The 13,319-nt window shown below is 53.5% G+C and overlaps 3 protein-coding genes across 3 annotated transcripts; 1 reads left to right on the top strand and 2 right to left on the bottom strand.

Annotated features, from left to right (window-relative positions):
• Window positions 1–6,784: 6,784 nt before the first annotated feature.
• On the bottom strand, window positions 6,785–7,575 carry BDP55DRAFT_628073 (ATP synthase subunit G; the record flags this gene model as incomplete). The annotated part of the gene is made up of 3 exons (XM_060571847.1): window positions 6,785–7,061; window positions 7,123–7,207; window positions 7,311–7,575. The coding sequence occupies 3 exons, from the start codon at window positions 7,573–7,575 to the stop codon at window positions 6,785–6,787; spliced, it is 627 nt and encodes a 208-aa protein (XP_060434093.1).
• A 926-nt stretch (window positions 7,576–8,501) lies between these two features.
• BDP55DRAFT_628074 (alcohol dehydrogenase GroES-like domain-containing protein) lies at window positions 8,502–9,697 on the bottom strand (the record flags this gene model as incomplete). The annotated part of the gene is made up of 2 exons (XM_060571848.1): window positions 8,502–9,432; window positions 9,501–9,697. 2 exons carry the CDS (start codon window positions 9,695–9,697, stop codon window positions 8,502–8,504), a joined length of 1,128 nt encoding a protein of 375 aa, XP_060434094.1.
• Window positions 9,698–11,181: 1,484 nt separating this feature from the next.
• On the top strand, window positions 11,182–12,886 carry BDP55DRAFT_348536 (isochorismatase). Its single transcript, XM_060566979.1, has 3 exons — window positions 11,182–11,583; window positions 11,835–12,383; window positions 12,519–12,886. Exons 1-3 carry the CDS (start codon window positions 11,299–11,301, stop codon window positions 12,573–12,575), a joined length of 891 nt encoding a protein of 296 aa, XP_060434095.1. The 5' UTR covers window positions 11,182–11,298; the 3' UTR covers window positions 12,576–12,886.
• The last annotated feature ends 433 nt before the right edge of the window (window positions 12,887–13,319 follow it).

Genomic DNA, 13,319 nt, shown 5'->3' on the forward strand with positions numbered 1-13,319 from the left:
TCTTATCGCTACGTTATATTCTTTGCTCTTTTCTTAAGGATTCATTGGCGAGGAAGAAAATGGGCCGGATTTACCCAAAAGTTGACGGCGGCGCGGGCTTGGCAGCATTGCAGTTGGGCCGTGTTTTTTGCATGATGCATACTCTGCTCTGTCTCGGCATGGCGCAGACTTAGGCTTGAGGCGTTGGGTTTCATTATGCACGCTCCTGCGGTTGGCAAGAGGGCGCGATGAGAGGAGTGGCCAGTACGGGCATGTCGGCCAGCGGAGCATTGCACGTCATTTGTTTTTGTGTGACCAATGTTAATCAGGATGGTTGTCACGTCCGCAGCGAAAAGGCTGATATGTGCGGTCGTAGTTTTTCTGCCTCTATCTAACATATTATGATATATATATATATATATAAATAGAATTTGGCTATGGTGGACGATGACCTGGAACGAGAATCGCAAGATCGGCCCTTTCAGAGGGTGAGTACAGGTGAGCCAAACCAGCAAGCTTGGTTGGCGACTCAAGAAAAAGTCAAGTCACGGTCCTGGTGCTACCGCGATTGAGACGTCCATGTCGCGATTTACGAACTGAGTCGAGGCGGAAGGTGCCAACGGTCGTTACCCAAGGTTATGCGGCCAGGGGGGGGGTTGTCATTTCTCTTTTACACTCCTTCGAGGCTCGAGCAAAGGCACCAGCCACAACAGTAGAGCCAAGATTGGTCGACAGCCAGGGATTATTCCCTTACCCATCTCCACATCATCATTCTGGTGTACATGGCTCCCGCATGCCCATCCGCATCGTTCGATCATCCCTGGTGGCCTCCATCTCTTGTTGGTTGCTCTCGTTCCCGCTTCCCCGTCCCGCCAATGGGATATTGCACTGATCACGTTACAGTCTTTCGTTGAGCCCTGCCGGGTTGGGCAACGGCTGCATACCGTGCGGGCCGGGATAGGAACTTCGCTGTGGCTGCCAACATTTGAACAGCGAAGCAATGAACCCTTCTCAAGGCGGCGTATGTAGGAGACGTAGGAGACGGCACACCGATATTCCATGAGAAGGGGAACCTGAGCGTGGTGCGATGGCTCATGTCCTGCGAGGCACCATCCTTCTCGGCCATTTCATACTGTCAGTCCTGGCGACAAGTTGCAGACGAGGAGGCTCAGGGCGTATGCCTTCATCTTCTTAGTGTTCGACCACGTTGATGAGATACGCATCGATCGCTCTTGCCATTCTATATCCTGCACAGACTGGACTTATGGGCATCACAGGAGCCAAATCTCTCGGTTTTTTGTGCTGTCCAGCTCGGCTCTTTTCCCTCCATCGTCTCGCTTGCACCAGGAGATGGGACACGCTATTTTCCCGGGGTGAAGTTGGGCAAATGTTCTCTCTCCATCAAGGCTGCCAACCAACGCCCCGACCCGCATCAAGCCAGCAGCAGCCTTCACGTACCCTCGACGTGCGACTTGCATGACGGAGAGGAGTCCCGCCGCCCCGAGCCTGCAGCTCATACGTTGGCTGGATTGGCGGATCTCCTTTTGATACGCTTCGAAGTACGATATACTCTACACCCACCTTCAAGTCTGCCTTGTGCCCCTCCTCAACCTCTCTCTGCCCCCCTCTTAGCGCTCCACACACACTTGTATTTCATATGCATGCGAGCACACATTCACACTTTTAATACTTATCACCACTACCTCTCCCTTTTGGGATCTTGCCCCCCCCTCTTATGGTGTATCTGGGCGCTCATTGAGCGCCCGATGCCCGGATCCGGGAACTCGGATCTCGAGATGAGTGGTCCGGGTAGAAAAGGAAAAAGGGCACTGAGCTAGTTTTTTTCTGCCCAACCTTGCGCAACTACAGGTGCATAGGGAAGAGGAGTAAAAGGGAGAAAAAAGGAGAGCTATCCTGCAAGATTGTGGAAACTGACATCTACTTCCAGTCCATCGCCGCGCTCTCCATTCGTTTCGCTCTTTCTCTCCAATCTCCTCCTTGCCCTTTCTTTCTTTACCTCTCTCAACGGAGCACCATCCGCGTCCTTGCCCAGCCAAACACGAGACCGGCCTGGGGTCTCGATTCTCGGCCTCGGCCTCGGACCGGGGGAGGGTTGGTGAGTGATGAGGGGCCGCCTACGACGAGGCCCTGCCACCTGGACAACCTGGAGCTAGGATCTACCTTTCCTCATCCCATGCGGGAACAACTGGCGCTGCAGGATCAGAGGAAAGGTAGGTGAAAAGTGACGAGGAGAAGGGGGAGGAGGAGTGAGTCTCCCAGGGTACAGTTTTATGCTTCTTCTGTAGGATCGCGGATGCGATTACCTGGGACACGAAATTCCCATGCTGTCAACGGGCGCAGGGTGTGGGTTTTCCAAGGGGACATGATGCATTGAGAGCAAGCGAGCAGCAAGCGGGCGGGTGGGCGTTGCCCGACTCCTAGGGAGGTTCCAACGAGAGATTTTGAGTTCGGAGATGGCGGAAGTGTGCCGGGGAACTGTCATACGTACTCTCTCTTGGGAAAAATGGAGGGGCGGGAGACTTTTTTGCGTTTGAAGGTGCTCTCGACCCAAATGATCTCAGATGATATGGCAATGCATGATACGGCGGTGTGTCTTTTGTTGGTGTTCTTGTTTCTGGCCCTTTCTTCACTACCACCCGAGAGAGAGAGGGGACTTGATTGCTGTTGGATCAAGGGAAAGTTTGGTATTATAAGAATACATGCGAAAAATTCTAGTCTTGCCTACTTTACTCCATCTTCACTGGAGATGGATGCTTTTCCGTGTCTTGTTCCGACAATCTGTCGCGAGATTTGTGCCATTATGGACGGTTCGTGGTATATGGAGGCCCAACGGGCTTGGTCAGGAGTGGTAAGCCTAAACCACTTACTGTACCCGACTCTACAACCTTGAGGATGGAGTTGGGTCATGTAGTCAGTCACCCATCATAAAGGAGCTCTCGGGTGACCTGATGTTGGTGAGTTTCGTTGACGAGAATATGGTTGACTGTAGATTCGAGAAAATGTCACAATTTTCTGTTTTCTCGAGTATCTTACAGCGAGCCCTGAAAGACGTAGGTGCCTTTTGGTGTTTGTTGACGCATTCGCTTGCCAAATTGCCCCTTCATCTTTATTAATCTACAGTGTAAAAGCGAGGTTGACTTTGTCGAACAGAAGATCGGAAGAGATGATGATTCATCATCCCGCGGAGAAGAGCATCGACAACCATGGATACGAAGTCCCGACGACCCCTGCGGAATGACCACGATCTACAATGATGAGCCCATCTACGTCTGTCATAGATACTCTTCAAATGAAGTAGGGAAGCGAGAAAACTTTCTTACTGACAGAAAGAACGAAGACCGGCCAGGAAGACTTGGCAAAAGAGTATTCGTTTGCGCATTCCTCGGCCTTGAGAATACTACATATCTCACTGGCTTAAGCTAGAATTTGCTGACCACCATTCCTTCCCGAGAGGGTACCATTGCCCTCTTTCGGCACGTCAAGGGAAACCTATCTACCTCTTCTTTATCCATTCGGACCCGAGGGGATGGTAAAGGGGCATCCGCACATACCAGACTGTTTGGGGACTTTGGTCCCCAAACATTTGGTCCGTAAGGCTACTGGTGGGATTCTCTTCCTGGACAGGTCCATGGGAAATGTGCCCCGGATAGTTGGTTGGTGGCTGCTTGATCCTTTTTTGCTACGCCGCCGCCAAGTATAAGGTACACAGGGGGTCGAACGAGGGAGAGTGGAAGAAAGGGGCGTCGATCCAGAGCCAAGTTCAACACGCCACCATGCAAGATGGAGGCGCTTCGATGGCAGCATGGCATGTGTTTAAAGGAGAGACTTGTACTGTACAGAAGTACGAACACGGGATGATCTTGCAAACGGTACGGGCCTTGAACGGGATTCGGCGGGTGAGGTGAGGTAAGAGCGGCAGACGTGCGGCGCAAAGGTTGGCTGAAGCGACGCCTACTACCACTACCACCAGACACCGTTCTATGTCTGGTAATATGTGTCATGGAGAGAAATCCGACCAAGCTGGTTCAAGGGGGTAGTTCGATGAGGGGAAAGGAATCCTCTATCCTGAAAGGTAGAGGCGCGAGTTGGCCTATCCGACCGAGCCAGTATGAGGACGGTCATGGGATCACGGTTGGTTCATACAAATGTGTGGTGTTTGGGCCTGATTGATGACCGGGTTCTCGGACTAGCAGGAGGAAAGTGGCTTGGGTGTCTGTGTGACGTGAGGATTCCTGGGTATGATGGATGAGGCTCGGTGACGATGATATGACGATATCTCGCTACTCATGGATCTAGCTTTGGCTACCTAGATATCTTGGCTGCATTTCAATATGCGCTTTTGGAGGTGTTTATTAGTTCGATGGGCGCGCACCCAAGCACTCTAGCGATGAGGTATGCCAGAAGGAGAGGCGGTGGATGATGAGAGAAAAAGTGAGGGAAAAGAACGAGATGTTGTTTTCCTCTATGGGGAATTGAACAAAACATTGAGCGATTGATCAACTTGGCTCTGTCAGAACGGGTTCTACTGGCGCCCCCCAAAACCCCTCGGCCAAATTTCCCAAATCACTTCTACTAGTGACAGGAAGGAAAGGAAGGAGACCTAAGTATCCTTCCTAGTAATTTTGTTGGTACCTAAGGAATACTTGAGGGAAGCAGAGGGGCGGTGAATGAGTCTCTGGCTGAATACTCATCCATCTATCGGGTTGGTCATTCCTAGTATTCATAGTAGAGGTTAGAACATGGGCTGACGATACAAGGGATGGATCCCTGAAGTGAGAATTCACCTCGGAAACAAGTGCTGCCAAACATAATCATGTCATGTCTCGAGATATGAGAGTCGATTATCTCCACGTTGAGGGATAGGCCCCTTTGATTGCATTGCTGTTTGGATTCACTGCAGATAGCTGGGGTGTATACTCAAATCTCGGCCTCGATCTACACGATGTCCATACTTTTGCTCTGTATCAACTGCACGTGAGATATATTTTGCATTGAAATAGCTAAAGAGGGGATAGAGGTGATAGTGCCGAGCGGCGACTCTCATCCCGAGATATCACCATGGCCGACATGCAGAAAAGTCCCAGAATCTTGAAGAGACTGTGGGAAGGAAGATGGTAGACATCGCTTCCTAGGGACTAAGTCAAAGGAAAATAGATGATATAAAAAATATATAACCCGTATTACATCGTGTTTTTGTATTGAAATCACTATGTCGAGTGAACCGCGGGCTTGGGGCACATTGCGCGTACCGTACTGTGTGATTTCCCTTGACAGCTGATCCCGTTGAGGTCGATCTTTTGCGGCTGTAAAGCTGGAAAAAATCCACCACATAAAAGTATATATATAAAAATGGAAGGGAGGGGGGTTAGCTCAACTAGAGCTCACGCCCCTGCCCGGAAGGGATCAGCGCGCCCCTCAGTCAACCCGAACTCTGACTTCACTGGAGTATTTATTTCTATTTAATCACTATACCACGCACACAGCTTGACCTGACCCGCCAACCTAGACGGACGCTGCTGTGCTGGTGAGAGGAATGGGATCGAGGTGACTGGGGAAGGTAGAGGTTCCTTCCCAGTCGGCATCTCTTCTTCTGAGAAGTGAGATAAATCATGGCAATGTCTCCTTCCGGGGCCGGCAGCGAAAGGAATGAGCGCAGACGCGCAGAGATGGACTTCGTTTCATTGCCTTTGGTTAGGATAGGTGCTAGCTGACGATGAAGACCAAACTTTTACTCCTAGCTACTGCATAAAAACCCGCCGTCAGTTCAGTGTTATAGTTTAGCATGCTGTTTGAGTGATCGGGGCAGATTTGGGTCTTGAAGACGAATGTTGGGGAGGTATAACGGCGTGCTCTCTTACATCCGGCTAGGCAAGCAATGCAGTTACAGTGATGTGGCAATTCCACTCCGGATTAGACTCGAAGGTCATTGATGTGAAAGATACATATGCCTGCTCTCAATCTGTCGTGGCTTTGGCTGCTTCCTGTAATAGCATCACTATTTGTACGAGGAGATGGAGCAGGATGGATGTGCTGCTCTGTCGAAGTCGCCAGTAAGATCCCATCAAGTGATGGCGTTCATGGCCCAACCTGGTATCTTGAAAAGCAACTTCGCGTAGTATGTATAATAGAGTAGGTAGAAGAAGCGATGGGTGATGAGCAAAGTACCGACATCTCATTCTTATCAAATAATGCCAGAGTGCGTCTCTCCTCTTGGGTTCGGCGTTCGTCCCACCGCCAAAGGAATAGACTCGACTCGGGCTTTGAACCCAAGATAACTTCACGAATTCGCTATCTACCAAGCAGACCAATTGATTCAAAAGGTTTCCTGATATTTACCTGCAGGAGGCAGGTTTCGCAGCATGGGTGGGCTGCGGTTGACGTATGTGATGTACAGAGTCTACATAAGGAAATAATAAGGCGGCCTGTTGAGAAAACGCGTATGACGGTCCGGATCCAAGGCCCCCGAGACCGATTCTCTTTGCTGTTTTCCCAGTACATTCAGCCCCGTAATCGGTCTAGAAGAATCTCGACCGAAGGGGAACTGTGCGACTGGATAACATGAACCTCTACCACGGGCATCGAGTATTCATGTCATTTGATTCCAAAATAAAAACACCCCCTTCCCCCCGATTTCTATAACCCGAAGCCACCATTTGCGCTCTTTTTCTTTAGATGCAGTTTGAATTAATAACCCGGGAAACAAATCTCTCGTCCTCCTCCACATCGTCGTTTCGAATCGGTACGAGATGGCGGGGAAGCAGATTTCAAAAGGTTCTTTCTCCGTTTAGTGGGCAGCGGCGTGGGTCTCGCCGTGGTAGCCGACGAGCTTGAAGCGACCGAGCATCTCGCCGACGGTGAAGAAACCGAGGCACTCAGCGGCGACAACGGCACCGGTGGCCACGGTCGCGGTGTTGATGCGGGAGGCGATGTTGGCGGGCTTCGCGGCGGCAGCAGTGTTGGCGGCGGAGCTGGCGGCCGAGGAGGCGGAGCTCAGGAGGGCGTTAGGGTTCTTGACGGCGCCGAGGGCGGTCTGGAAGTAGGACTGGAAGGTGCTGACGGGGCTGTATATCATTCATTAGAAGCTGGACGGGCTAGACTCTTCGTTCTAGTGCTGGAACTTACGGAGGAGCCATTTTCTGGCCGTGGAAGACAATTTTGGACAGCTCAAGAGTGACGCGGGAGTAGTAGATGACCCAGGGAACCTGCTCTATAGTCGCATATGCGTTAGCAATTGGCCCGCGAATTGGAGGGTGCGCGCTCAATTGCGGCCCTCCTGATGGAGTTTCCCTCGCGGCCGGATTTTCACGTACTCTCAATGAAGTTGATAACCTTGCCGGTGCGGCCGCCGACCTTGCCGAGGGCGTTGACGGCACCAGACAGAGCGGGACCAGCGGCGCTGGCGGCGCGGCTGAGGCCCTGGGCAGCCTTGGCCGAGTACTCGCTGGCCTTGCCGGCAGCATCCTTTGCGGATTCGGTGGCCTTCCTGGTGGTGGTCGACTCGAAGCGGGCGGCGACGCGGGAAGGGAGGGTGCGAGCGGTGGTCCGCATCAGCGGGCGGGCGAGGGCGGAAGACATCTTGGACCAGGGGGGGGTTTGGTGTTGCGGAAGAGAAAGAGAGAGGACGTCGACGGATTAAAAATCGGGGTATCTGGATCTCGGATCGGGATGCGTCGATGTGGGCGGCTCCGGGGTCGAAGAAGGAGCTTCGTTGGCTGCCAATTGATGGGAAGGGGGTGGTGATGGGTGGTGTCTTTTTTGCGTGAAATGAAAAAAAGAGCTCTCTCTGTCTCTCTTGCCAGAGTCTGCCCGACCTCTCGGAAGATTTCGCTTGTGCTGTTGTTGCGAGCCGGAGGAGGGATGGCCCGTGCGCTGTTCTCTTTTTCTTGCTTATGAAAAATGTCAATTGCTAAGGCGAAGGCGAAGGCGAAGGCAAGGGGGAGCTCAGTGCTCAGGTACAAGGAGTAAGGTACCTTTTCCCTTTGCTTCCCAGGGGAAAGAGGTTGGCGCACCCGCCGGCCCAGCGGACTATGCCGCTTTAAGATCGAACCAATCACAATATGGGTCTCTCCAAGGAAAGTGGGGCACTCGTTCAGTGAGTGCAGGCAGGCACACTGGGTGGCAGGTCACTCACTCACTGGTGAGATCCACTGAGCGAGAAAAGGTTCATCGGCAGGTGCTGGGGCAGAATGGGTTCTTGCCATGAATGGATACCTAGGTACTGCATTCTCGTCTGTCCCATTCCCAGGTTGCAATTTGTCACTGACTTACAACCCCGAATCCCATCTTATCAATCACCATCAGCATCACCTTCTTTCACATGGTCCGTCACTATCATCAACAGTAAAGAATCGTCACTTTAATTGAAGCTTCAACTTGTCATACGAATTCATTGGGAACATATCTCTAAAGTATAGTCAAAAACCCATCCATGACACCAAATCGCCAGCACCGCCATATTATGCCCAAAAAATCAATCGTTTCGTCTAAGCACCAGACTTGGCTTAGTCCAAGCTCTGGATCATGACCTTGATAGCACCCGACTTGGGGTCCTTAGCCGCCTCGAAGGCGCCGAGGGCATCCTCGAGCTTGAACTTGTGCGTCACCAACTTGCTGAGGTCAACAACACCGCTCTCCACCAAACGGATGGCTCTGGGCCAGGTGTTGCAGTAGCGGTACTGCAACTGAATATCAACCTCGCGAACGCTGGCGCGCATGAAGGGGAAACTGATCTCGTTGCGGCCAACACCAATGATGAAGACCTTTCCACCAAACTTGCAGGCCCAGACAGCCGAAGCGATACTGCTTTCGACACCAGTGCACTCCATAACCACGGCCGGCTCAACACCTCCAAAGGACTCGACGATGCGCTTGGCCTCCTCCTCGGCGGTTCCGCGGCCGACCTTGTGGGTGATGGCTGTGGGCACCAGCTCCTTGGCGAAAGCCAGACGTCCATCGTCAATATCCGTGACAACCAGCGGGCAGGCACCCGCAGCCTTGGCACAGAGAAGGGTGATGAGACCAATGGGACCGGCACCGCAGACGAGGACCGGATCGCCAAGGCGCACACCGGCACGCTGCATACCGGCCAGAGCGACACTCAGGGGCTCCAACATGGCACCGTTCTCATATGTCATGTTACCGATCTTGTGGCACCACACAGCAGGGTGGTTCACGTATCGTCGCAGGAGACCTGGGACTGGCGGGGTGGACAGGAACTGGACCTTCTCGCAACCGTTGTAACGACCGGTCAAACAAGGCTCGCAAGAGTTGCAGATAACGTTCGGCTCGACAGCGACTCTGTCGCCAACCTTGAGGTGGGTGACGCTGGGGTGGACGGCGAGAATCTCACCGGCGGACTCGTGGCCGAGGATGTGGTCGCCATCGACAATCATGGGTCCGATGCATCCGTGCTTCCAGAAGTGAACGTCGGATCTGTTCCTCTCGGTTAGGCTTGTCCTTGTGTTCTAAAGGGGGACTTTTGTGTGGCACGAAATACTTACCCGCAAATGCCGGTGCTTCTGATGGCCACCGTGACTTCGCCATGCTGCAGTCCCTCGCCGGCCTGAACAGCCTCCAACTTGGGCTCGGCCTCGTTGATCCACAGGTCGTGTGCGGGGTTGGTGTAGACGCCAATGTTGGCCTTGGACACCTTAACGGAGCCGACCGCGGCGGGAGGATCAAGAGCTGAAGGAGACATTGTGAAAGTCGGTTGTCTCTGTGTGTGTGAGGAGTGGTAGGGCTCAAAAGAATGGTCCAGGAGAGTGGTCTCTTGCTAGGTAAAGATATGATATGGCGGCGGGGTGTGAAACGTGGGTGTGAGATTGACGAGACGACTGACAGCAACAGCAAGGGCGAGGACCTGAGTCGAGGGTATGGGCGAACGGGACAGAGAAAGCGGACAGAGAAGAGGAAGAGTAGAGCGGACTGGAGCACAACGACACACGATCGGACAGTCGCCCGGCTGGATATATACCTTGGAGCTACTCGTGGATTTTATTTTTTTTATTTTTCTGGGTCGGCCAACAATCCAGCAGCTTCGTCGGCCCTTTGGTCAACAAATGTTCGAATCCAGCCCCTCATCACCCCTCGTCGCCCAAGGCGAATAGTTTGACCCCAGTTCCCCACGTCGAAACGTCACGCAGGGTCGAAGCTTGTTGGCAAGGGGTGGGGCGCTGCCGCGTTGTGGGAATCGTTCGGTCGCTGTAAGACCGATTCTTCCTCTTTGCGACTTTCCGCTCCAATCACGATGACGATCCGTACCCGACATATACCACTCCCCGCGACACGCTTCACTGACATTCTACGCTTTCTCTCATATAGTCTCACTACGGATACAACGAAGCGGCACGTCTCGCGCTTTTCCAGGTCCAGGCACGCCGGGAGGGGCAACCATCTCGACACACGCGCCACGGGGATTTTTTTCTTTTGCGTTCACGTGGTATTCGAACCAGGGGACTTCGTTGAGCTTCCGCATCTTTACGGTTTACGGTCGACCATCGTCTTTCCCTTGTCGTAGTCGTATTGTCGCTTGCTGAGGACCATGTCGCTCCACGAATCGCGACTGTGGCCGACGCAAGATCCTTTAGCTCCACGGAAACATGAAGCCCCTCTCTTCCCCGTCTCATCTAGTCTCCAAACATTCTGGAGGTCGGCCCCCGAATTACCCCCATTCGAACTTCGCCCTAATCACCGGGGAGTCGCAAGCGGCAGACGCCCTAGGTAGCAGCGAGCATCGTACCTCGGTCCTCTACCTCCCCTTTCGAGATGCGCTTCCGTGGGGAAGCCTTTCGAACTTTCGTCGTCTCATCCCACCCAGACGCGCTCCCGAAAGCTAATTATATGCTTGAAAACTTGCTGCCTTGCATACTAATGCAGTCAGTACCTCATACTCTTGACATATGAGACTGTGTCTGTTTCTCGTTCTGCAGACTGCCGTAGACCGGGCAACTCTCGTTGGCCGCGGGGTCGGGCGACAGCCGCGCCGACGCACATCTTCCCGAAGAACTGATAGACCAAAGCCGGTGACACCTCCATCTGATACAAGCGCTGCGCTGTGTTGCTGATTTGTGCGTGCTCTGCGGGATTTCTTATCTACCGACTTCTTGGTACTGCATGAATGAAATCCGAACTTTTCTTCTTCAACCTATACACACTCAGTGACATTAACACCCGTCCAATCGCTCTAGACCACTTATTACCCGCAATCGGGGCAAGTAGTGAGCTATACCCGCCGCCGTCGGGACCAGAATATCCGAGGAGAAAACTCGGACCCCTCTCGCGCGTCGTCGTGCCTTTGTCATGCGCCCAGGCCTGACCTTTGGCCCGCCGGGCGACGAGTGGCACTACGACAGACCGTCGCGAACCTATGATCTCACCCGGGGCCGGTCGCCGGCTTGGAAGGTCGGCACCAGCCAAGGACCAGCGGGGACGTCGGTTTCGGTGAACCCCCACAGCACGGCGCTCGTGATTGTCGACATGCAGAATTACTTTTTGCACCCCAGCTGTCGAGACCACCCGGCCGGGCTGGCGGCGGTGGAGCAAACCAAGAAGGTTGTTGAGAAATGCCGCGAATTAGGTATCCAGGTACGGCCTTGAACCCATTCTACCTTACTCTCACCCGCCCTTATTCGGACGTTCGGGGCACCCGGCAGACGTTACCGCCCGTCTTACCGGAGGTACAGAAGCAGTAGTACTAGACAGGACAGAGATGAGGGGCACGCGGGGGGGTAGAAGTCTGGAAGGGGATTGGGGGAGGGAACTTTTGCCGGGGTAGCGGTGGTCAAACAAGCGACCCCCAACGTATCGTAGCTCACTTTTTCCGTTGCGGCACACAGGTAATTTGGCTAAATTGGGGCCTGACCGACGACGACCTGGCGCGGATGCCCGCCAGCGTCCAGCGCGGCTTCTCGCGATCGCTCGTCCTGGGCGACGAGGGGAAGAGCAGTTCTCCCGGCGACAAGGGGCATACCCTCGCCCGCCTCGGCCTCGGCGCAGATCTCGGCGATGGCAGGGGCCGCTGCCTCGTCGCGGGCGAGTGGAACGCCGACATTTACGAGCCGCTGAAGCGGAGCAGTCTCCGGACGGGGGAGGACGTGCGGTGCGACAAGAATAGGATGTCGGGGATGTGGAGCCCGGAGCAGCCGCTGCGGAGGTATTTGGAAGGTACCCGGGAGAGTGGTGATGATGAGGAGGGTGTCTCCAGGACCGGGAAGGGAAGAGGAGGAGGGATCCGAACACTGCTCTTCGCCGGGGTGAATACGGACCAGTGCGTCCTCGGCACGCTGACGGATGCGTATAATGCCGGGTGGGATTGCATCTTGATCGAGGACTGCTGCGGGACCGGGACGCCTGGTGCTCCCGAGGTGTGCCTTTACAACATTTCTGTGAGTTTTTTTTTTTCTTCCTCTCTTCTCTTGGCTGGTCTATACCCTCTCCTTCTCCCGATTTGGCATGGCAGTGGATCTTGCTTGTGATTGCGGGAATGGCTGTGATGGGGCGTTCGCTAAGCCTTGCTGTAGGGCTCCTACGGGTTCGTCGTCTCGACAGAGACATTTCTCGCCGGAACGGCTTCTTGAAAACGCTTCGCACTACTCACCATGTGCGTAAGGTGATGTCAAGGTGAGGAAAGGTGATGGTTTAGTCAGATCACTGAGTCAAGCAAAAACGTACGATGGGGCTCAACCTCCGGAAAAGGAAAACAAAAAACTAGAAAAACTTTTAGATCGACGAATGCGGTTGTTTGTGAAGTGGCCTTCTCTCGTACCGAATATGCGGGACGCTTATCGTGCAAACGAAAAGCCACCCGATGTGTGGTTGTTCGCGATACGAGACAGTGGCCAATGGAACGGGCAACGTGGGGTGGGAAGGTGTGAGCGAGGAAGAGAGAGAGAAAGCGAAAAGGCAATGTCTCCGAGAGGCGCCCCAGTCAGCACCAACACGCGTTTCTGTATCTCGTGGCCCGTTTCTGAAAATAAGACTGAAATTCTGATGTCTGTGTTTGTTGGGCTAAGCATGTGATTGATGATGGCATGGATCTATCGAGGCTGTGACAATTATCTGCGTGATTTCATCGTATTTCATTTTGTAGCTCTCTTCTTAGTTTTGATTTCGACACTCTTCAACCGAAGATGTCGTTTGCCCCCGAGCTTGATTTACCCATGATGTTATCATGTCCTTGACAGCCCATTCTCATTAAGATGACCCATCGACGAACAATCATAAATCGTGTCTACCTACCTAGTGTAAGCCGGTGCAGCCGTCTCACTCCGCCCGAACCACCCGAGAAACTCGTCTTGGAGACCGAGAGGGTGAGGAGGGGG

Source organism: Colletotrichum godetiae (assembly GCF_030913485.1).
Source record: "Colletotrichum godetiae strain CBS 193.32 chromosome Unknown BDP55scaffold_6, whole genome shotgun sequence".
In the NCBI taxonomy this organism is placed as follows: Eukaryota; Fungi; Ascomycota; class Sordariomycetes; order Glomerellales; family Glomerellaceae; genus Colletotrichum; species Colletotrichum godetiae.

Bases quoted from the DNA above. Each gene is read 5' to 3' on its own strand.
- BDP55DRAFT_348536 (XM_060566979.1), top strand. From the start codon at position 11,299: ATGCGCCCAGGCCTGACCTTTGGCCCGCCGGGCGACGAGTGGCACTAC. The intron at 11,584-11,834 runs GTACGGCCTTGA...TGCGGCACACAG, and splicing joins GCCGCGAATTAGGTATCCAG to GTAATTTGGCTAAATTGGGG. The intron at 12,384-12,518 runs GTGAGTTTTTTT...GCCTTGCTGTAG, and splicing joins TGTGCCTTTACAACATTTCT to GGCTCCTACGGGTTCGTCGT.